The 23,685-nt window shown below is 34.6% G+C and overlaps 1 protein-coding gene across 2 annotated transcripts in view; it reads right to left on the minus strand.

The window, feature by feature from the left end:
* The window catches only part of LOC134745190 (C-type lectin 37Db), a 105,251-nt gene that overhangs the window by 30,928 nt on the left and 50,638 nt on the right, over nt 1-23,685 (minus strand). The window contains exon 1 of one of the 2 annotated variants that reach the window (XM_063679182.1): nt 3,466-3,766. The exons of the other annotated variant lie outside the window; for it this stretch is intronic. Coding sequence (XP_063535252.1) covers nt 3,466-3,574 — 109 coding nt within the window. The 5' untranslated portion in view covers nt 3,575-3,766. Of the gene's footprint in view, nt 1-3,465; nt 3,767-23,685 lie in introns of those variants that run through there. 2 annotated transcript variants of the gene reach the window in all.

The raw sequence follows: 23,685 nt of genomic DNA on the forward strand, positions 1-23,685 counted from the left end.
TGTAATACATCATTCAATGGTTACCAAACGACTTTTTGTCCATTATGCGTTAGCCATGACTGGTTGTGACTAATGTCATAATAATACAATAATTTTAATTAGGTACTTGCCGCTGTAATGTCTAAGAGATTAATAAAAGCTTTCCATGTCGAAAAATTCCGAACCCAAGGCTATTTCAAAAAAGAGATAAATATTTTTAGGACATTATATACACTGCATGTGTCAAAACAAGGTTAATAGATTAATTACTAATCTTTAACAACAACAAAAAAAAAATTTTTTCACCTCAGCAGCTCGAACAAGCCTACTTTCGTCACTCCCTGGAGTGAAACAATGTAGCTTTTTAATTTAGTGAAGGCCATGAACTTCATACTTTTATTACATTTTTTTTTATGGTACGGTACGGTACGGTCCGGTCCGGTCCGGTCCGGTCTCGTATCGTATCGTATCGTATCGTATCGTATCGTATCTTATCGTATCGTACATATCATAATACTTTTTTTTCTGTTTATTCTGTGTAATTCGAAATACATTTTAACCTTTAATATGTTCTCACTACTGAGGTGAAAAATTATGTGTGCAACACGAGAGCAAAGTAATTTTACATCTCGTGTTTTTGAGTCCCTCGCAAGAAAAACCAACTTTCCTCTCTTGTTGCACAAATAACTATTATATAACCACTTTCAATTATCTTAGTTAATTTATACATTAGAAATAAATGGTGATGAAATTTTAGTCATCAGAGGTGATTCTTGATTTATATCTCAGAGGGACGTATAGTGAAGGACATTAATTGTTAAGCCATTTACAGTTTTATTTAGATTAGATACTTCGTAAAGGATAATTGTCAAAATGGCAATTATCTATAAAACCAGAAGTACCTACTTCATACTTTAGCAATACTTACGTTGGTGTTGGTCACTAAAGTGAAATAAGCTACTTATGTATATGCATAAATTTTATATAATTAGTCCCGTACTCTTAATTATTTTATAAAAGAATTATTCATATTTAGCGATAAGACCGCCTGTTGTTCACCTCCGCTTGTGTTTCTGTTTTCTTTTTCTTTTATTTTCTTTTATTAAGGTATGTAATAAAGAGTATTTGTACTGTGTTGTATTATAATTAAATTAATAACCTACGTGTATTAAAAACAAAGCAGTAGAGATCCTACAAATACAGGGATCATTGAGATCAGAGCACACAAACGAGAAATTGGAGACATGACTATGAATGCATGAATTATGATAATACATATTACTTTATTTTATGGTAGGTGTGATAAAGCCATAAATAAGAGATTATCAGTTTGGAGTTACTGTTTTATGTAGGTACAGTGAGCTGCAAAATTGCATGGACGTATTATGACTGTTAGCGACGTGCTCAAAATGGTTTTTTTTTCTTTGTATTTAATTTTGTTCATTATGGTGGTACTATAATAATTTGTACAACTTTAGTCTTAAGCTGAAATTTGAAGGTAGATATACCTACGTGTGACGCAGCGACAAGGCTCCAACGGTTTTTGTCTTTGAACACGAGTCAGTCGGCTTGTCAATCCGCGCGCGACACACGTATATACTGCTCTCATAATAAAATCACGTGGTGTTGTAACTTTTCGATAATTAAACTGTTTTTCGTGTCCCGTATTGTGAGCTTTTATTGTGGAACACCTTCACCATCAACAATGACCATGCACTTTTAAGGCTCGTTGTAACTATTGTCTATGATGATTGACAATGGCATAGTAAACAGTAATTTGTAGATTATTCTCACAAGAGAGATTTTAGAAATATAAGCCAAAATGTTGTAGGTTAGATATATCCTTAGATAATGTAAAGTCAGTACCTATAAAATGAATCAATCATTTGACTTACTGGCATCTGCTTACCTCAACACAAGATTTTTTTAACCTTTTATTAATATGTGTGTGGTGGTAAAAATCATAGGCTCGGTTGTGCTGTATAGAGCAGAAAAATTTGCAAATAAAATGCAAAAAGAAGCCCAAAACACGGTTAGTTTCCTTATCATACAGACAAGATTTTAAGAAGCATGCACAGATAATAAAATTTTACAGGCATTGTCAACAAGTGCTTAAGAGGCCGGTAACGAATTTAGTCGCAAAAATTTTACACCTTTTGTTACCTAATACAAATAACAAGTACCTACTGGTTTATATTAGCGACTTACTAATTAGTACTTAATGATTTTTATTCTGATAGACGTTTAGGTAAACGCGCGTAATGCACTGATTTTAACGCTCTTACTTTTTTGTTTTCAAATCGTTACCGGCCTCTTAACACAATACGGTAGCTGACCACTTAATTTACATTCAGTTAGATAGATATGCTACTTAGACTGGATAAACAGCGAAAGATTATCTACAAGGAGTGATATGTCGAAAATATCAGAAGAGTCTCAGAAGAAGATAAGATAGTGAAGACACTAACAAAACAAAAATTAAATGCTCTGGCGAGCCGTGTTAAAGTCGTATCATAACAAGATCAAAACTGTAACAAATTGTATAATTAGAACCGGCTTCACTGAACGTTATCCTGATGTAGGTATATACATATGTCGAGACGGTGTGACATGTCTCTCCTTTTACGCAATTTATTATTTAGGTACGGCATGCTGGTTTTATTTTTAAAGGTTAATTAGACATGGTTTGGATTAAGTACTACCTAATTTCATGACAACAGCACTTTTTCGTATATATTTTTGCGACGAAAAGTGTTGACAAATACCTACAGTGTTTTACAATAACTAGGTACTAAAATTACTTAATATTTTTTACTTCTATATAAAATTATTTTAAACTAATATTTTCGTACTATTGAAACATCAATTTTAAAACGAATGATTCAACATGTTCGTCTTTATCATTCTGAGACCCCTCGTACAATTTTTTTATAATAACTAAGGGTTCTAAATTTAAAAACAAAACAACTGCTTCTAGGTCTCAGGAGGTAACAAAAGTTTTACTTTCTAAAAATAAATTATGTAGTTAAAATTCCTTAGATGTTAATATAGTCAATTAAGTGCCAGTTGTGTGTGCCGGACTGATCATCGTTACTCAATAACAGTGGAAACTTCCCATACAATAAAGTTTTGCAAACGTTTCAACGATGACGTTGACGTTTGGTGCAACAGACCCTAAAAACTAAACATACTTGCATTTATTAGACATTCATAAACAAATTAAATAAGTTAAGTACATATGTAACTAGAGACTGATGACTCCACGGTCAAACTCTTTATTGAGTTGTGCGGGGCTATGATTATAGTAAGAATACTCTGTATTTTATTAAATAAATAAATAATAAAAAATAAACATAAAAAAGTTATTCCTGTCAAAAGTCCTCACCACCATCACCATCACAGATACAGTTTTAGCCTTCAGTCTCTTACAGCTCTTATCAATTTATCATACGCCGTGTCACACACAAACTTAATTAAAATATTTACCTGACTTGCTTCCAAGCCCTAGCGACGCCTGATAATTCGCTGTTTTAGTGTCCGCTATCCAGATCGTCAGCACAAGAATCATAAAACACAGAAATTGTCTTTGGCACATTTTTCCCACTTTGTATCCACAAGTTTTTTATTCACTAGTTAAGTCCTAGGTGTAGTGATAGTTAGGCTCGCGCGTTAACTGACTTCAATTCGCATCGGTTACTTCTAAAACTTGAATGGCAGGTTGCGTCTGGGTTTCCTAATGAGGCGACGTGTAGATGACCAAATGACCATTAATAAAGAGAGGTTTATTTATATAGCTGTGATTTAGTTTCTGTAGTGTTGCTAGTTATGACAGATATATATTATATTTGTTAGGGTTGATACGACTGTAATTACTAAATAAAATGCTTGTCTTTTAATACGGCTGAAAATTCTAGGAAGCCTATTTTTGGTGTGATAAAGATAGAATATAATGTGTTGCAAAGAAAAAATATAGAATCAAACCAATTCTTGGCTTCCTATTTTCAGAAAAATCTATAATAATAGTGTTCGTAAGCGACATTCATATTTGATGAAATGCTTCTTCTGGCTTCGTTGGAAAAAATAAACAGACATGTGAAGTCACGCCTCTTCAAATTTACAACAAACTATAATTTTAGTGCAAGTATCAATGATAGTGCAAGCTGATAAACATCGGAGCATAAATTATAGTCAGATGAGATTTTACCAGCTTAAAGTGTGAGAGCACCTTTATTGGGCTAATGGAAATTATTTAGAACACGAATAATATGAACTTTCGCGATGTTTGTTTCGACAGCAGAGAAGAATATTGACTGGTAAAGAAGGCCATAAAAGGCCATCATTTGTTTGTATCATTATGCATGTAAGGCTACTAAATTTACATCGATCAAGGATAACAGAGGTTAAAAACCACTTATCTCGCTCGTCAATGAGCTATGACATTCATTTTATTTTGACACATATAGTATATAGTAGAGATGCCTTATATGAATTGACACCAAACTGTTACAATGAGGGCTACCGTTTTGTGCTCACCAGTTGGCGCCACTGTAGATGTAGGTCCAGAAAAACAGATCTTAAAATTCTTCTATGCCTATTTTTATAAAATCAATACGTTCTAATATACACAAAGGTATTTTATTTAACGTCTAAATGTGTCATTTTTTTCAACCTGTTTAATTTTGCATATATTTTAGTATAGTATCGAAATAGGTTTCTGGCAAAAACTTAATCTTTATTATTGCCGTCTGTACTTTTCTTCGGACATTTATTTAATAATTTCGCACAGAGACATTTGTAGCGAGCCCAATCCTGATGTAGTTGTATTTTTTCGATACGGCGTTGCGATTATTACATACCGACTGCATTATCAGATCTGTTCCAAGTTGGAAATTATGTAAGGATAAAAAAATCTACTTAGCCTCCAGTACAGTTAGCTAACAAATTTGAATCAAATATTTATTAAAACAGATAAACCGAATGAAAATATAGGGAAAAAAAGTACTAGCAAGTTACAACAAAGTTAAGTCGACCGTACATCGATGAATGCATTTAAATCCACATTGCAATCGTCGAATTACAAAGAATTATAGCAACATTTCAAGGTCTCCAGGATAGTATGTATTTGAGCAATTAATTAGTATTTTCCGGCGAGACGTCCGGCTCCGTGGCGCAGGAAATTGCAATTCTCGCCGCGGAACTGAAATGCATACTGGCTATTCCCATGCCTTACTCAATGTTTTCTTCAGATGGCCAACCGCGAACACCGCAGTCGGCAAATTTACTATTTACTCCAATTAAGTCGTAATTAGGGTGACAGAGAAAAATGCCCACAATTTGCGAACTCGATGTTCGCGGTAGACCCTCAGAGTTTTTTTACATTCCGGTTTATACCAAGCTCACCAATTAGTGAGAGCTAAATGCCATATGAAACGAATCCTGATTGCATTTCGTCAGCACCAATCATGCAGCATGGCACCAATCAAGGTCATATCAAAATAAGATAAAGACCATATCGAAATGTTAAAACAGAATCAATCTCAAGTTATGGCTCTCATTACCCTTTATAGGGCAAAGGTTTATTGAAAGACCACCCTATAACATCATCTTTTTTTTTAGGGTTCCGTACCCAAAGGGTAAAACGGGACCCTATTACTAAGACTCCGCTGTCCGTCCGTCCGCCTGTCTGTCTGTCTGTCCGTCTGTCACCAGGCTGTATCTCATGAACCGTGATACTTAGGCAGTTGAAATTTTCACAGATGATGTATTTCTGTTGCCGCTATAACAACAAATACGAAAAACAAAATAAAATAAATATTTAAGTCGGGCTCCCATACAACAAACATGATTTTTTGCCGTTTTTTGCTTAATGGTACGGAACCCTACGTGCGCGAGTCCGACTCGCACTTGGCCGGTTTTTTTTCTTGTACAGAATTTTTAGGACTATATTAAGAAATTATATAGAGCTATCGCAAGACCGAGAGGCATAGCGTGATCTTTATAATATGACGGAGTCTAGTCTAGTCTACCTGTTAAAATTATATCGTTCTCTACATAAATTGTCCACGACTTTTTAGTCATAGCCAGAGGGTTAAGCAGAGGCTGACCTGAGGTAAGTGTTAATAAGGTTATTTAGTCACGACTATAACTGGCTAGTGGCTAGCTTCACCTGGCATTAACTCTGAAAGCCACTTTAAGATCACGATGGTTAATTCAATGAACTGTAATAACTGTAATAAGTTATGTCTAGTTAATGACATTGTCAACCGCAAATAAACTTTGCTGCTAAATAAGTAAGTACTTATATGCTCATAAAATCGAATTTTCTTTACAGCATTGAATAATAATATGAACATGTACTGAATTGTATTAATAGTGGCAGGTAAGTAAAATGTTCAGCCTAAACAGTAGTCCCCGATCTTTGTGATCTACATATTAGGAAGACTGATTTTACTCCTAATTAATTTCAGGCAATTAGTACATATCATAAATACAGGGTGGGTCTGGGCGACTACTAAATCCCGTGCAGCTATACGAAAATGTCTAGTGCTTTGTAGGTATTTATTCATTTGTACCATCTTAATTTCTGATTTTGGAAAAAAAATCCTATCGATCGATTTACAATAATTTAGAATTTTTATGCCAATCGATTTATTTTTAACTAGAATCTTAAGTTTCTTCCAAAGCGAAATCATACAACGTCTCTTATGGGAAAGTACACAAACATAAACAACAGCCCTATAATCTTAATAAATGTCGATGACAGGGATGGTGACAGCCATCAATTTCTGTCAACAACAGAGCCGGCCCCATGCCCGGAACATAAAACTGACTAGCCAGTGATAATCGTTTATAAATAAACGCTAACGGAAACTTAAATAATGCATGAATATAATTAAAGGACTGCCTGAGGTTTTCTTCGATTTTTGACAAGTTTTGAATCGTATCTCCTACTTTTGCACTACATATAGAATTATAAGACAAGCGGCTATCTGTTCTTCAATCTTTTATCTCCATTTTTGTCTACCGGATTGTGAAATAAATTAATACTTATTTATTTATGATTGTTTTAAACATTGTCTAAAAAAACACTTTTTTCGTATCTTGATTGCTGTGAAAGATCTTACTTATACGAAATCTACATATTTGGGTTCGTCTTAGACGTCTCTAAAAATTTGTCTAAGGTTTTAATTTTCAACTAATTAACACAAAAGTTATGGCCAGAAAAACAGTTTTTTGGCCTAAAATTGTTCAACTTTGATGCCAAATATTTCGAAAAGAATGAACTTTGAAGTAAATATGGGATACTATATTGCTAAAATCCGTTGCTGTTAATATGATAAGCTACAAAAAACATTAGAAAACTAAGGGATTCAAATTGAAGGTCATTGGGGCATGGGATCCCCTTAAAAGTTGATGCCATTTTTCATTCCCCCTGATATCTGTTTGCATCACATTTATTTGGGCCGTTGAATTTCTTAAGGCAAGGTATGCCTCGGACAATTTGTGATATTTTCGTAACAAATAGGTACCTACGTATCGGCCTGCGTATATTTCATTAAATAGTCATCACATTTATCACTTCCAATACCATGAAAATAGTTTGAAATTGTCAAATACATTATCAGTAAACTTAAAGAGCAATTCCAATGAGATTAAATTTAAATATAATGTGTCGTTGTATTTGACTGTATTTACAAAATCACTAGGTAATTTATACGTGGCTACTCTACAAGCTAGTAATAGTGTCGCTGTACAAAGATACTGTACTCGTTAGCAAATTACGATTGATGTTTGCATCCTATTAGATGACAGCTCGATTCAGAACTTGTCAGAAACCGGTACCGGCGCCACAGAATAAGTAATAGTATCCAGCGCTATGTGACCTAAACTATTAGACCTGGTCAAATTCTAATACCCACGTATACGAAAACATATGACAATTATTTCAAAGTATTTGTTATGTATTCGCATTAAGTCAAAAAGCTTAGATTGATTGAATCTTACATTTAAAGATTTGTATGTGGCAACATTTGAAAAATATGAACTTATTTTAAAGGTTACCGCGATAGTTACTCATGAAATAAAACTATGAAAACGGATTATATCGCGTATATTGAATTTATAATACATCCCGACGTTTCGAACCCTTTACAGCGTTCGTGGTCAACGGGTGACTACCAACCCCCGGGTAACGGGTCACCCGTTGACCATGAACGCTGTAAAGGGTTCGAAATGTCGAGATGTATTATAAATTCAATATACGCGATATAATCCGTTTTCATAGTTTTATTTTATTTTAAAGGGTTAGTAGGGGTAGGTACCTAGGTACTGACATTGAACTTACATTTTTAAACGATAAACTGTTAAGTCAGGTAATTATAGGAGATTACTTTCAGCCCACGCCACAAATGTATCACCAATGCACAAATTTGATGACGTTCTGCTGAGCATGTTAAAATAAAAAATCGTGTGAATTTCTTTAAGTGAAAGTTTTTTTGCGCTCGTAAACGTGAGGAACAATTGTCATGTCTTTCATAACATTAATCTATACTACTATTAGGTACAAATGTCAGAGTGTGCCTGTCTGGCTGTCTGTGTGTTACCTTTTCACGCTTAAACCGCTGAACCGAGTTAGTTGAAATTTGGCATAGAGATAGTTTGAGTCCCGGGAAAGGATATAGGACTGATAGTTTTTATGTAAGAAATTATCCCTAAAGAGTCGCAAAAGCTAGCTATATATAATTGGTGTTGGCAAATACATGTATTCATGGAAATAATATTTAGTTAAAAGATAAACTAGAATAATCAGACAGCAAAACTAGAATTATTTACGAAGTAGCCTGGAACAAACTGACACTTTTTTAAATAATAAAACTTTAAGAAAGTACTTATAACTAGTTTCAATACAAGCCACAATAAATTATTCAACTTGATGCCAAGGTCACTGGAGAGTGGATAAATTAATTCAGTATTTTTGCAAAATTGTACAATACGATTTGCGTGAACATAAAAAAGTCAACAATAAACGAAAGTAGACAAAAACAACTCGCTAAACTAAATCGTCTTCCGATCTATCTGTCATCTAACGCAACATTACATAAGTGATAGTAAAACGCCTCGAACCACACCTTTTCCCTTTAAATACACTGTGTCAACCTCATTAGGCACTCGATACACTCAAGAAAAAAAGCGCCAAAAAAGTTAGAAATCTTTGGCAAAAAATTCGCGCGACTGAAACGCGCGTGCGCGAGCGCGTTGAAGTTTCTACTAAGCGTTCGACAATGTTGAGATTGAATCGAGAAGCTTTATGCAACCTTCGTCGAAAGCAGCATTCCTGCGGTCAAGCGCGTTGGCAAACGCATCTGCCACGGAGTAACCTTTGCAAGGATTTGAAATGTTGGTTGTCGTAGAATTGATTCTAATCGGACAATGTAATCGTCGCAAAAGTGCCCTTTATTTTAGTTGTCAATTGATTTTAAACCGTATTCAAAGCAGTATAGGCTTGAATTTTCTTGTGTTCTGTAGGCTTGACTTTACCACTTTGTGTTGTCTGAGATTAAATATTACCTTAATAAATTATGTTTAGCAATTTAGCAATTTAAACAAAATAATGAATTTTGTTTAAATTGCTAAACATAATTTTGAATAGTCTTATTTTATAGTTTCATATACTTAGCTAGAATGCATGTTTTTAGGGTTCCGTACCCAAAGGGTAAAAACTGGACCCTATTACTAAGACTCCGCTGTCCGTCTGTCCGTCCGTCTGACCGTCTGTCCGTCTGTCCGTCTGTCCGTCAGTCCGTCTGTCCGTCTGTCTGTCTGTCACCAGGCTGTATCTCGTGATCTGTGATAGCTAGACAGCTGAAATTTTCACAGATGATGTATTTCGGTTGCCGCTATAACAACAAATACTAAAAAAACAGAATAAAATAGAGATTTAAGTGGGGCTCCCATACAACAAACGTGATTTTTGACCGAAGTTAAGCAACGTCGGGTGGGGTCAGTACTTGGATGGGTGACCGTTTTTATAATTAATGGTACGGAACCCTTCGTGTATAAGTCCGACTCGCACTTGGCCGGTTTTTTTATTTATTCAACATACTTACAATTTAAGTAATATGTAAATAAAAATAAATGTGTCACGCGACAAACGTAGACGTAGAAAAATTAAAGCTACGAGTAAAAAAAGTTAAAACGCGATGTCATGTAACATTTTCAGTTATTTCACTTACCCAAAATGAATTTCATGAAAAACAGTTACAAAAAAGATAGTTTAATTACAAAAACCTTTGCATAAGCTTAAAATATGTCTAAAAAACGGCAGCATTCTCAACACCCTGCGCACAAGCATTCGGTCAAGTATGATAAAACATTAAAAATTGTTCTTGGTTACCCACGCAACGCTCTTGACCATCGAGAGACAAAATTCACTAGAACATGTTCACTTTAATAATTCATGAGACGTTTTCCATAATTATACACTTGGAGGTAATAAACGAAGATAATTACAATATAAAAATATACCAAGCTGTGCCCTGAGACCTGAGATCTACGGCTAACGAACGATAAAGGGCAAGGTGAACTGCCCTACACTTTTTTCTCACCTTTAGATGCAATCCATCTGGTTATATTAGGGATGGCATAGTGCAGAACAATGTTCCATTATTTTTAATGTAAGTTCTTCGGTCCCATAATGTAGAGAAAAAAAATTAAAAGTTTTTATTTGGCGTAGAAAAAAAAAAGAACGAAGGAAATAAAGAAAATAAAGAAACAGAAAGGATCAGGTAAGAGATAAAGGAAGGAGTTTCATGAAACATTGTCTCCATATTTATATGGCCTGTTTATCTAACCAAATGGGGCATTTCACGTCAAGCGGGCAGCAAAAAAATTGTCAGGGTCTGGATTTTGTTCATAGTTGGATTAATTGGACCTATATGTGAATTAAAAAATTTGGCATCATTACTTTTTTAATATATTGCTTCGTTAACAATTTATACGCAATTGAAAAAACTACAAAATTTGAGGAACGGATTTTTTAAAAATTATTATTGCAATTCTTTCAGTGGATTTAATTATAACTAAATAGTGATTATTTGAGAATATTAGTTGATTTCTTTGAAAATTTATAAAAAAAGTTTTTTTTATCTTTTTTTCATATAACAAACCGGAAGTTAGTATTAAATATCTTTTTTTTTCCAACTTCGCATTTTTTTATATTTTTTATTTTTACACAATAATGTAGCTTATGGTGTACTAATGTCCTATAAAAATTTTTATAATGGCATCTCGATTGGTTTTGAAGATTCATGAAGTAATTCGAAAGTACTGCGCGACGCTCCGTACTGAGAGGTAGTTCTATGTGGCAGTCTTTAATGGCCAATTACGGGTTTTTTTACTTTTGCGTAACGGAATTAAAGCAATAAACAATATTTCATCGGTTAAGATGTAGAAAAGCTAATGATGTATTATTCAATCGTGCCTTGTAGCGCTATCACTGATCAACCATATCTTGGAACTGAAAACAAAACGTTTATGTTTTAACAAAACGCTAGAGGTAACTTAATAACTATAGCTAGGTTTAGGCGGGGTATGTCACATGCTTAAGAGGTCACTTTCGAGTTAGGTCACGTTCTGAGGACGTCACTTTCTGTACGTCACATTCTGAGTTCGTCACATTCTGAGTACGTCACTTTCTGAGAACACCACTTTCTGAGGCCCTCGCTTTCTGAGTTCGTCACTTTCTGAGTACGTCACTTTTATAGCAAAGTAATATTTAAGCGTATACCTGCATTAACAATGGATACCAGCAATCATATTAGCTGTACGGCATAAAAACGGCCGTATGCCGTACAGCTGTTATGATTGCTGGTATCCATTGTTCATGCAGGTATACGCTTTAATCTTACTATGCTATAAAAGTGACGTACTCAGAAAGCGAGGGCTTCAGAAAGTGGCGTTCACAGAAAGTGACGTCCTCAGAAAGTGCCGTTCTCAGAAAGTAACGTACTCAGAATGTGACGAGCTCGGAATGTGACAAACTCAGAATGTGACGTACAGAAAGTGACGTCCTCAGAACGTGACCTAACTAACGTGACATACCCCGCCTAAACCTAGCTATAGTTATTAAGTTACCTCTAGCGTTTTGTTAAAACATAAACGTTTTGTTTTCAGTTCCAAGATATGGTTGATCAGTGATAGCGCTACAAGGCACGATTGAATAATACATCATTAGCTTTTCTACATCTTAACCGATGAAATATTGTTTATTGCTTTAATTCCGTTACGCAAAAGTAAAAAAACCCGTAATTGGCCATTAAAGACTGCCACATAGAACTACCTCTCAGTACGGAGCGTCGCGCAGTACTTTCGAATTACTTCATGAATCTTCAAAAACAATCGAGATGCCATTATAAAAAAAATTATAGGACATTAGTACACCATAAGCTTCATTATTGTGTAAAAATAAAAAATATAAAAAAATGCGAAGTTGGAAAAAAAAAGATATTGAATACTAACTTCCGGTTTGTTATATGAAAAAAAGATAAAAAAAACTTTTTTTATAAATTTTCAAAGAAATCAATATTCTCAAATAATCACTATTTAGTTATAATTAAATCCACTAAAAGAATTGCAATAATAATTTTTAAAAAATCCGTTCCTCAAATTTTGTAGTTTTTTCAAATGCGTATAAATTTTTAACGAAGCAATATATTAAAAAAGTAATGATGCCAAATTTTTTAATTCACATATAGGTCCAATTAATCCAACTATGAACAAAATCCAGAACCTGACAATTTTTTTGCTGCCCGCTTGACGTGAAATGCCCCCAATGATAAACGCATTTTAACGAAAGACGTCAATACGAAAAGAGAATTTATCACTGGCCCACCCTATACAAGGCTTGTATTTTCTACAAAATTTTATGAACAATAGATTTATTTAAACGACATCTAATTATTGACAGTAAAATACAGCGAAAGTTTTAATACGCTAATAATTTTTCACCGTGTTTCGATGAATTAAAGCAATGAAATGTAAACATGTATGATCTAGGGTTAAACGGCAATGGGGAATATTACGCGAAACTGCGTAGGGGGCGCCACTACCACAATTCATCACAATCTGAGGGTCTACCGCGAAACAAGAGAGTCGAAATTTTGTTATCTAATCTCTCTATCACTCATTCGAGCGATAAAGAGGCAGATAGGTGAGTTTCGATATTCGCGTTTCCCGGTAGGCCCTTTGTAAACAAACCGCCTTGATGTCTCAATGTCATATTTTATTGTCTGTGTAAACTTATCAAAAAACAGTTTAAGGCACAATATGTATGAGTTACTCCAGTTTACGATCCAAATAAATAAAATAAATCCTGGTAAGAGCATTTATTCAGTGATGAACACGGATATTTGTTCCTGGGTCATGGGTGTTTTCGATTTATTTAAGTATTTGTATATTATATATATCGTTGTCCAAGTACCCACAACACAAACTCTATTGAGCTTACCGTGGGACTTCGTCAATTTGTGTAATAATGTCCTATAATATTAATATTTATTTATTTATTTTACGATGGGTACTAGTGCTGCACTCTGGCGGCAGAACGTTGCAGTAATACTCCCTGTTACAAAAGTTTCGATTGTTGATGTTACAACCAGAGGTAACCAATTAATATAAGTAATTCATGTTTTAACAATATTTTTACTACATGTTTCTTCACCTCTTATTGAAAACATTTTGTTGAATCATCATCTTCCTCGCGTTGTCCCGGCATTTTTGCCACGGCCCATGGGAGCCTGGGGTCCGCTTGGCAACTAAATTACTAAAAGAAAACATTTTGTTGAATATAATTATAAACTAAAAGAAAACATTTTGTTGAATAACTAATTATTATTAAGTATTAACTTTTTTTACTGTGAGCGATTATCTTTTGCTAAATTGCTTGTAAAAACTGTTTTAATCTATCAAACTCTTTTTGAAATGTTTATAGCATGTTCAATGGCATTTCGAAATCATAGCGTATGTTTTTTGCCATCAACCACATTGGTACTATTTGTTGTGTACTCATCCTTGACTTTTATCACATTGAGACGTGTAAGGTAATAATTACGGAGGCATATGTTGGATTACACATCTCTATTATTCTATCTATGGGTTAGTTTTGTAACAGTTGGCTTAAACTGAGTTTGGAATGTATTGCTTTAAGATGTTCTTTTATCTTGCTATTAGTTATAGTTTTTTTTTCACGCGGTTAAAAGTGTTTATAGAAAAAAGGCACTGAAAATGCCATTACTGTGTGTAACTAAATAATAATGATACTAGCGCTTCACACATTTTTTTATGACACAATGTGGAGCTGTCATAAACATCATTATGTCAATATTCTATGCAAACATGACGTTAACCCATTTATCCCGACCTGCGGGGCTAAGATGGACGGCTGTCTATCATTTGTCCTGTATACCTGTCACGCTCTAACAAGTACGTAAGTGCGAAAGTGACGCATGATATGACAAGTGACAAAAACGTGACCATCATACCGGTGCAGGTGTTATAACACCGTTTTTTTTTTTGTTTTTTTGTAGTGGCTTATTGATAAGATATCGAAAAAATCATAAAAAATCCAAGGGTAAGATTTAGGGTTATCTGGGTTAATAGTGCCACTTTCACGCTTTGCTCTGTCTACCGGAGACGCAAGGTTTAAATTAGTAAGAATACAAAAACGTGACAAATAAAAACATGAAAAAGGTGTGATTGTTTCATTTTTATACGATGGTGCACGATCGATTAATTAATTTAACTGAGTGTCTAGAGTTTATTCTGCTCACGTCTCCTGAACCACGGAAATTCATCAGCGTAAAATGGATATTAAGCTCATCAATCAATCATGCACTCATCAGTCAGGCGTCATAAATTACTTTTTGTTAAATACCATTTAAAAGTTCCTTCTGACTTGTATCTCAATGAATTTAACATGAGGTACATTATATGTAGTTGTTTAATAACTAGTAAAAAACCGGCCAAGTGCGAGTCGGACTCGCGTTCTGAGGGTTCCGTACATTACACAATTTAAACAATATATTTTTTATGTGAAACGTGAGTGAAATGTCTTTAAAAAACCCGTAGGGGTCGGATCACAAAGTAAGTAATTAAGTCCGACTCACGCTTGAGTGCACATTTCTAATAAGTTTTCCTGTGATCTATAGATAAAGATATATTTTGTGTATTTTTTTCAAAATCTTAGACCCAGTTCTTTCGGAGATAAAGGGGGGGAATGGTCAGTTTTTGGCTATTTTCTTAAATAACTTCTAAACTGTTTATCCTAAAATTATAAAAAAAAAAATTTTGAGATTCTCATAATGAGCTCGTTCATTTGATATGTAACACGATATAGTTTGAAAAACTTTAGTTTTTAATTCTCTCATTTACCCCCCAAAAGTGGCCCCATGGTTTAAAATTCGCCCGGGAGGCGATGACTGACGAAATTTGCGCCGGGCTCGCGGTCTATAAGTAGAAAAGCGGACCCTGGCGCTAGGCCGGGAAAACGCTAGGTCGAAGAAGAAGAAGATTAAAATACCTCTCGAAAATGTAAACCAATTAAGAGGAGTTTTAACCTAAAGTTAGGTTAAAGTTTCTCAAACGTTGTAATAATAATAATTATTGTCTTTTTCGAAAGAACCTAACCTACTACTAATTGATTTAACCTACCACAAGTCTCTTACTTCATACCTTAAGTAATAATAGCTTTATAATACCCATAATTCGTGACAGGATCTAGTATTTAATATGGCTCTTAGTATTATTAAATGCACTCATGCGAAACCTAGTACCTATCTATCGAATTTCAACCAATACGAGTATCATGTTTGAAAGAGACTAACTGATTTTCATAAAACCGACCTAAGGCAATTTAAAAATAACCTGTATAATATGTAGGTCTTCAATTACCTGGGAACAAAAACAAACCAAGCTATCCAGAAACTGTTTAATGTATTTAAACAGCAACACACTTACGTGACCATTGGGAAGACCTTAGTTACTTGTAATAAGGTTTACAAAGGGTTAACTTTGTATACGATGCACTAATAGCAACACAATTAACTCACTATTGGTGGACCTTATGTAATGGCAACAAGGTTTTCGAATGGTCAGTCAACTGATCAATGAAGACTGAAGACGGTAAGAAGCGGAGCGAACCGACCTTGGCTAATGTAGCTCAAATGTCAGACCGCATAGCGATGACCACTCGCACTGACTAGCCCATCATTATTAAGTAGCATTATTATTTTATGAATGCCTTATTTTATTATGTACATTTCGCGTGAGAATGTTAGCCCAAGAATATAAAGTTACCTTGTAAAAAGAAAATGTGAAGTGTGTTTTATTTTCACCCTCATACTGTACGACATCTTACAAAAAAAAGTTGCAAGTAGAGAAGCGTAAAAATACCTGTTTAAGCAGAGCAATAAGAGTCTTATAATTTTTTGCGTGCTTTTTTTGACATCAAAAATGTAACATATTATTACGTACGAGTTTTTTTTTACTTTATTATGAAATAGTGACCTATCGTATAGATAATAGATACGTAACACCTCTAATTAAAACTTCTAACAAGAATAAAGTCCTCTATTTACTTGTTTTGCAATGAAACCTTTAAGGTTTAAAGGACATGACTTTGATTAGGAATTCTTTTCGATAAACAGTAAATAAGTTATTTACCCGTATTCTTAATAAAAACACGCAAAAACAGTCCAATTCAAATAATTAAAAAACACGCAGTCCCTAAACAAAAACAAATGAATTAGCCATCACAAAAATACATTATTTGCATTAATTAAGCTAAAAGGGTGGATGACCCTTTTCAGGGAAAAGTTTTCGATTTCATTAAGACTAATAGCATTGAATTACTGCCTACCTAACTGATGTACGGTCGAGTTCACAAAATATCTTTACAAGCTAACGTTTCAAAAATATATTTAGATACACGACCTTATTGTCAGTGTATTAGGGGGGTTCCCGGGCCCTCATCTGGCAGAATAATATTTGTTAGAAATACACTTCGCATAACACGTATCGCAGAAAACTTTTAGTCGAATGATACTTTCGTATAAATGTATACTTGCCATAATAGTCATTTCGCATAATATTCATATGGCAGAATTTTTTAAGTGGGCTAGGTTAGGGTTTTCTGCCAAATAATATTATGCAAAAAGAAATTCTGCATATAATATTATACGAAAAGTAGTACTTGTGCGAAAGGTAATTCTGCCAAACGACATTGCTGCCAAGTATCATTATGCAATACAAAAATATGTCAAAAAACTTTCTGCAACACAATAGGGAACCGTATTAGGGGCATGTAAATATATTTTCCCCTCACTAGCTCGGAAAGCCGTCTTTTATCCTTTAAAACATGAGGGAAAAAACGCATTTTATCCACTAGTGGGGTAAGTAATTTGACCTTGAAAAGTGTTAAAGTAGCTTTTGACAGATAACAAAACGTAAAACGCTCATAATAATGGTTCGTTCGATATTAATTATCATTAAATAAATGGTTCGAGAATTTAATAAAAGATACCAAATATAGCTTTATTTAATAATTTTAAGTCATAAACCTTACAATTCCATAAGAAATATTTGCTTTTTTATAATGATGTTGCATATAACTGACCGCACAAGTTTAGTCGATGCAATTTCAAAACGCATCGTCAGAAATGTCAATATTGGCAAGTGTCAACAAAAAAAATACTTTAAAACCGTTCTCACTAAAAATACATAACTTCCAGTTTTCTATTATAATATCGTAAAAAAAATTAGTGATTCCAGTGATGAAGATGATCTAACGCCTGTGGATGTTGCACTTTCCTCGCTACAGTGAGGCGAAAAGTTTTGTGTTACACACGGGTGCAAATGTGTTTTACTTCTCGTGTGTTGAAACACTCGCTACGCTCAGGATTCTATTTTAGAACCACTCGCTTCGCTCGTGCTTCAACTATAGAATCCTTTCGCTTTCTCGTGTTTCAATTCCACACTCGCGGGTAAAATACAACTTTGCACCCTTGTATAACAAATAACTATTTTGGTACAAACGTTGGCTGGTAAAGATGTTTGTGAACTCGACTGTACTTAATTTATAAAGAATGGATGTAGGTTTTGCGTTTAGCGAATACAAATTGTGAATACAATAAGTTTTTAAGCAAATAACACACACCACACAAAGAATTTGATCCCATCCCACATGTTTTTGCGGTTATAATTTATCGGTTAATGAGTAATTATTATTATTAAGATAAGATAAAGATAGTTTATTATTCAAGTAGGCATATTACAAGTATACCGTAAGTAAGTAAGTGTAAGTTTTTAACCACTGTATAAAAAACCGCACAAAATTCAAAATGCTGAACATAGAAAAAAATCTCAATCAGATTGTGGATTTGGTCATTTTAGTCCAAATTAATGATATAATTGTGCTATTACTAAATCTGAAAATTATTTTTAGGCATTTCCTTAATCTGACGGTTACAATGTGAAACTCGGGCGTCGAACTTGTGGTCGTCGGAAATGCGTACAAAATTATGACACTTATTTGTACTACAAATAAGTGTCATATTAAGTTGTAGAAAAATTATAGCATTAACTTGGACCAAAACGATCAAATCCACAATCTACTAAACGATTTTTTTAACCCCCCACCAATCCCCCGAAATTAAAAAAAATCTGTACACGTTTTCCTGCTCGCTGAAAAAAAGGCATCGCCGGCTCCCCAGCTACAATTAATGCCCAGCGTTGGTCGTCCTTGTCCCTAACTGGTGCCACATTAGCTTACGAGCTAAATGCACGTTTTACGAGTATAAGCTACTGGTTATACTATATAAGAGCGTTTTCATATTGTCCGATCCGATATCGGATGTTGGAAGGAAGTAAAATGTAAGATATATGTGTTTCTCTGTATTTATTTATGCATAAATATAAATCATTATTACTAAAAAACGATAAATAACGCAAAAAAAGGCGGACTTCATGCCAATGGCACTCTCCTGCAGCTGTTTTTGTCATAGGAGCCTTCCCGATATCGGAAAGGCGCTTCCGATAAATTCAGCCATGTCGGAGCCCCGCGTCAGCTGTCTGACCGATAATATGTGTTTGTGTGCGTATGTGTGTGTGCGTGCTTGTTGTAGTGTGCGTGACCGCTAAAAACGGCGCCCGACTACGCGGATGTCGGATCCTACATCGGATATCGGATCGGACCATGTGAAAACGCTCTAAGGTCCCGCTTACGACTTGCATCCGACTCGGCTTCGAATGGGGGGCCGAGGTACTTTTTACTCCTACCTGTAACAAAAAGAAACAAATATTCATTTTAAATTATTTAAAGATTAATATGTGGTTTGGTGCAAGTCTAGTAATGACGGTTACTTGACGCAATTTTTTTGATCATTATTTCTGATAAAGCTAAGACTAAGATAACATTTGCTAACTTAGCTGTAAATTATACAGATTTTTACTGTTTGTTAAGGTAGCGTCACGTCACTGACAAAAATACAAAAATTTGACCTGTTCCTGGAATGCCCCTTTAAAAATTAATCATTACCGATGAGGTTTTGTGACAAATCGATGTGACATCATCAGCAATTAATGCTGATTGTTTCCACAATTCACAGAAAATAACATTCATTTATTTTATACATGTTTATATGCTACTTCAAAAGATGATTCACATTTATAGAACATACTATGCTACCATGATCATTCTCCTAAAAGGAACATCGTCGCATAGTAGTTGAAATATAACTCAAGGGCCTATTTTAGATTTAAGCTAGTTATTAATTTAGTTTAGTATTTGTACAGTTACTGTTAAATATCTTAATATACATTTTATTAAATACTCAAAAAAAAAAATGTTAAAAACCTCTTGAAACAATGCGATAAAATATGACCACCTTTTTTAATATTTTACGGTAAATGCCTTAAAGATAACCATTTGATGACATCTTTAAACTGAGCCTCATCGATTAATGATAGGCCATCAACGCAGCAGGAAAGGTTAGATCGGATAACATGTTATTAAATTAATGGTCTGCTTTAAAAATGCGACGACGGTGCCATGTTTTACTACTATTATTTTGTTCGTAGGACATTACACCGGTCTTTAACCTTAAAGTAATAAACTCTTGAAGGTTAAGCTGGTAATATGAGCTATTTGTGATCCTACCTGCGCTTTAAATCGAATCGAAAGGTTCGATCCGGAGGGCGAATATTTACTTTCTCTTATTTTGCTAGCTTGCTTACTTTTTGTTTTTCCAATTATTTTGAATAACAAATTATTTCAAGCAATCCTCCGCCCGTGACTTCGTACAGCACGGGAGCACGGCACGTCAAAGTCGTTGTAAACGTTTAACCCCATTTTCGCTCTCTCAGGGGTGTAAAAAATATCCATATTGTTGGAGCTCTACAACACTTTAGGATTTCTAAGATTATTTAAGAGTCGTTTTAGTATGTGCTTTGTTTGTCAGTAGGTATCTGAGTAATAAAACTGTTTTATATATCTCGCCAATGAAAAGCAAATATCACTTAGCGACCTTGCTTTAATGTGAATTAATGTGTTCTATTTTTAATATGTTTTGTTTTATTTTTAGTCCATTAGGTACTTGGGCATTGTACGGTGTTTATCTATGGGCATTGGCATTATTGCGGAGGCACTTAATATTATTTCAAGACAAAGGATGCTAACTAGCTAGAAATAGTTGACGAAAATCTATGATGCTCGTGAAATTTTTCGGACTCCGTGACAGTGATTTATTGGTCGCTATATTTATGTTGTTTTAATACCTACTTCGTATTACATTTTACATTTCACAGGCAAGTCTATGACCAACACACAGCGGTCGTATAACCTAAACTTGGGGTTGATGACACGATTAACAAATGACGTAGGCAATAGTCCGGTAATCCAAAGTAATCCTATAAACACCATGCACACAAATAGGGTTAGAGTAGGTATCTACCGACTAAATATTTTGATTTCTTTTCTTTTTACATTTTTCCTTTACTTCTAAGAATAACCTACTGATTTTTGTTGTGTTAGATGTCATCGTAGAAGACAAGAACTCCAAAGACGAGGTCATCATGCAACCTTAATCTGAATCCATTAAACTTGATAACTTTATTTATACTACTTAATTAACGGTTTTGTAAAACTCATAAATTATTGAGATCTAGGTTAATTCACCGAAGATATTGATATTGACTGTGTGAAAAGACAATGTAACATCCGTTTGGCATCGACATGTGGCTCTCAAGCCAATGTAAATTCCTTTATACATATACTACATTTACTTAAATACCAAACGAATAATTGGCGTAAGGGTTAGACATTTTCACCTGAGGTCATTGTTTCCTTGCTCTACCCTACCCTTACTCGTACTTAATATCCATACTATAATATTATAAATGCGAAAGTTTGTCTATCTGTGTGTTACCTCTTCACGCTTAAACCACTGAACCGATTTAGTTGAAATTTGGCATAGAGAATAGAGATAGTTTGACGGGGAAGGACATAGGACAGTTTTTATGTCGGAAATCATCCCTAGGGGGTGAAATTGAGAGATTAAATGAATTGCCTGGTAATTCATGTCAAGCAATTGAACCAATTAAGCTTATGCTCAAATTGAATGATTGCTATTACACTTTATCCAGGCGCTAAACTTATTCTAGTTGCTGTTACTGATTCCACGCAGACGAAGTCGCGGGCAAAAGCTAGTTATTTTATAAATGCGAAAATAACTCTGTTTGTCTGTTACCTTTACACGTCTAAACTGCTCCGATTTAGATGAAATTTGGCATGGAGATACTTTGAGTCCCGCGAAGGACATATGATAGATTTTGTCACGGAAATCATCATTTAACGTCGAAGTCGTTGGTAGAAGCTAGAGTAGAAAGTGGATAGAAGTTGAGTGAAAATTGATTCTAATGGACGATATCGGTCTGTTAGTTAATCGGAACTGTCAAATTTTTGTTCTAACTGACAGGCCGATATCGTCCGGCGGACTGATATTCAGCGGGCCCCTTTACGTTACTCCGACTTTACTATATTTTCTTATCAATGTTGCAATGACACACGTTACTCCATTCAAGACGGCGCACAAACATTGGCAAGCTCATGTGAAAGTCAATATCTGGTAATTAAAAGGTAAACATCACATAGGTGCAAACGTATGACAAATGTTAGTCAAACCCAGATTTAGTGCAAATGCGAAACTGAGCTTTGCTTTTCGTAAGTCATGTTTACGACACTTACGGCGCATCGGTGTCGCGATTTAACCACAAACTAAATGTTAGAACTAACGGAAACTTAGGAGAGACCACAGCGCCTTGTGACAATGACAACCATACTAACGTAAGAATATGAAATCATGTGGCGGTTGGTTATAACTTATCAACAGTCAAACTATTGCCCAAAAAAAATACGTGAAGGAAAATGTGTTTATTCCGTGTACTTCTAATAGTTCTAATGCATCTTTAACGTTTTTGCCGCCATTGACTTGATATAAAGTCAGTACATTTTATGCCCCACACACCACGAATTGATATGTTATACGGGGTGCATTTTTTGACATGGATGGCGTTGATGACACTTTGTTACTTCATTGACGTGGCGCCAAAAAGTTTAATCGTTATATATTTTTATTACAGCTCGATCCCCTATTGACAAGGATACTTGAAGCCACTTCACTTGGTTGTCAAATCATTCTTACGATGTTTAAGTATTTTTGTCATTGAAGATGTATTGTTGACGTTTGCGGTTAGTTGAGTAAATTTTTTAGGACTTTGAATACCTACCTACACTTATTGTACTTAACTTACGAGCTTGACTGATGGGTCTAATTTAACTTTAAAGTTTTGCTAAGTATCAATTAGCACTGTGAATGTGATGGATACAGTCATGCTTTGCATTTAAGTAAACCTTCTCTACCTTAGATACGCAAAAACTTTGTATTTATCAGATGAGATAACAACTGCCATAATCAAGTATCATTGTCAATTATTTACGGGAAAGTAACCGTTTCAAAAGTCACGAGAAGCAGCATATCCATAATCTATATGTTATGAAATACCTAAGTCTTTACGTTTTTACTTACCCTATTTAGAAATGATTGTCAGACCATAAATCATGAAGTTGAAGTTTTGTGTGAGGAATAAAGGTTAACAACGTAACATTGGTACTTTACATAAAAAATCGTCGAATTCATTAAGTTCACCTCTAAGGATCAAGTATTTACATTCTTCCTAAAGATAATACAGAAAAGTCGTTTATTTATTTAAAAGAAGATCAACAACGAAATATTTAAAATGGCAAAGAGATAAAGCAAAGTTTACATAAATTATAAATACAACAATACATGCCTTCATCAGGATAGATGGAGTCAATCTGTTCGCTCTCAACGCTCTGCAGGTTATCATCTTCTGGCAAGTCCTGGTTATCCTGCAGCACATCTCCTTCGTGTCCCAATTCCCTAATAGGCCTCGCTTCAGTCTGTTTCGGCACCGGCAGAATATCTCGTATAGACGGCGCCCTAACGTTGTGCCGCGCCAGCCCAAGCTTCTTCTGAATAAACGCTTCGAGGATTTGCTTCGTAATCTTGTTCTGACGCGATAGCTCTTCGAAATCTGTGGAGAAAGGAGAAAGATAGATAAAAATGACTGCGCTAA

The sequence above is a fragment of the Cydia strobilella genome, chromosome 11 (genome assembly GCF_947568885.1).
Source record: "Cydia strobilella chromosome 11, ilCydStro3.1, whole genome shotgun sequence".
Lineage (NCBI taxonomy): Eukaryota > Metazoa > Arthropoda > Insecta > Lepidoptera > Tortricidae > Cydia > Cydia strobilella.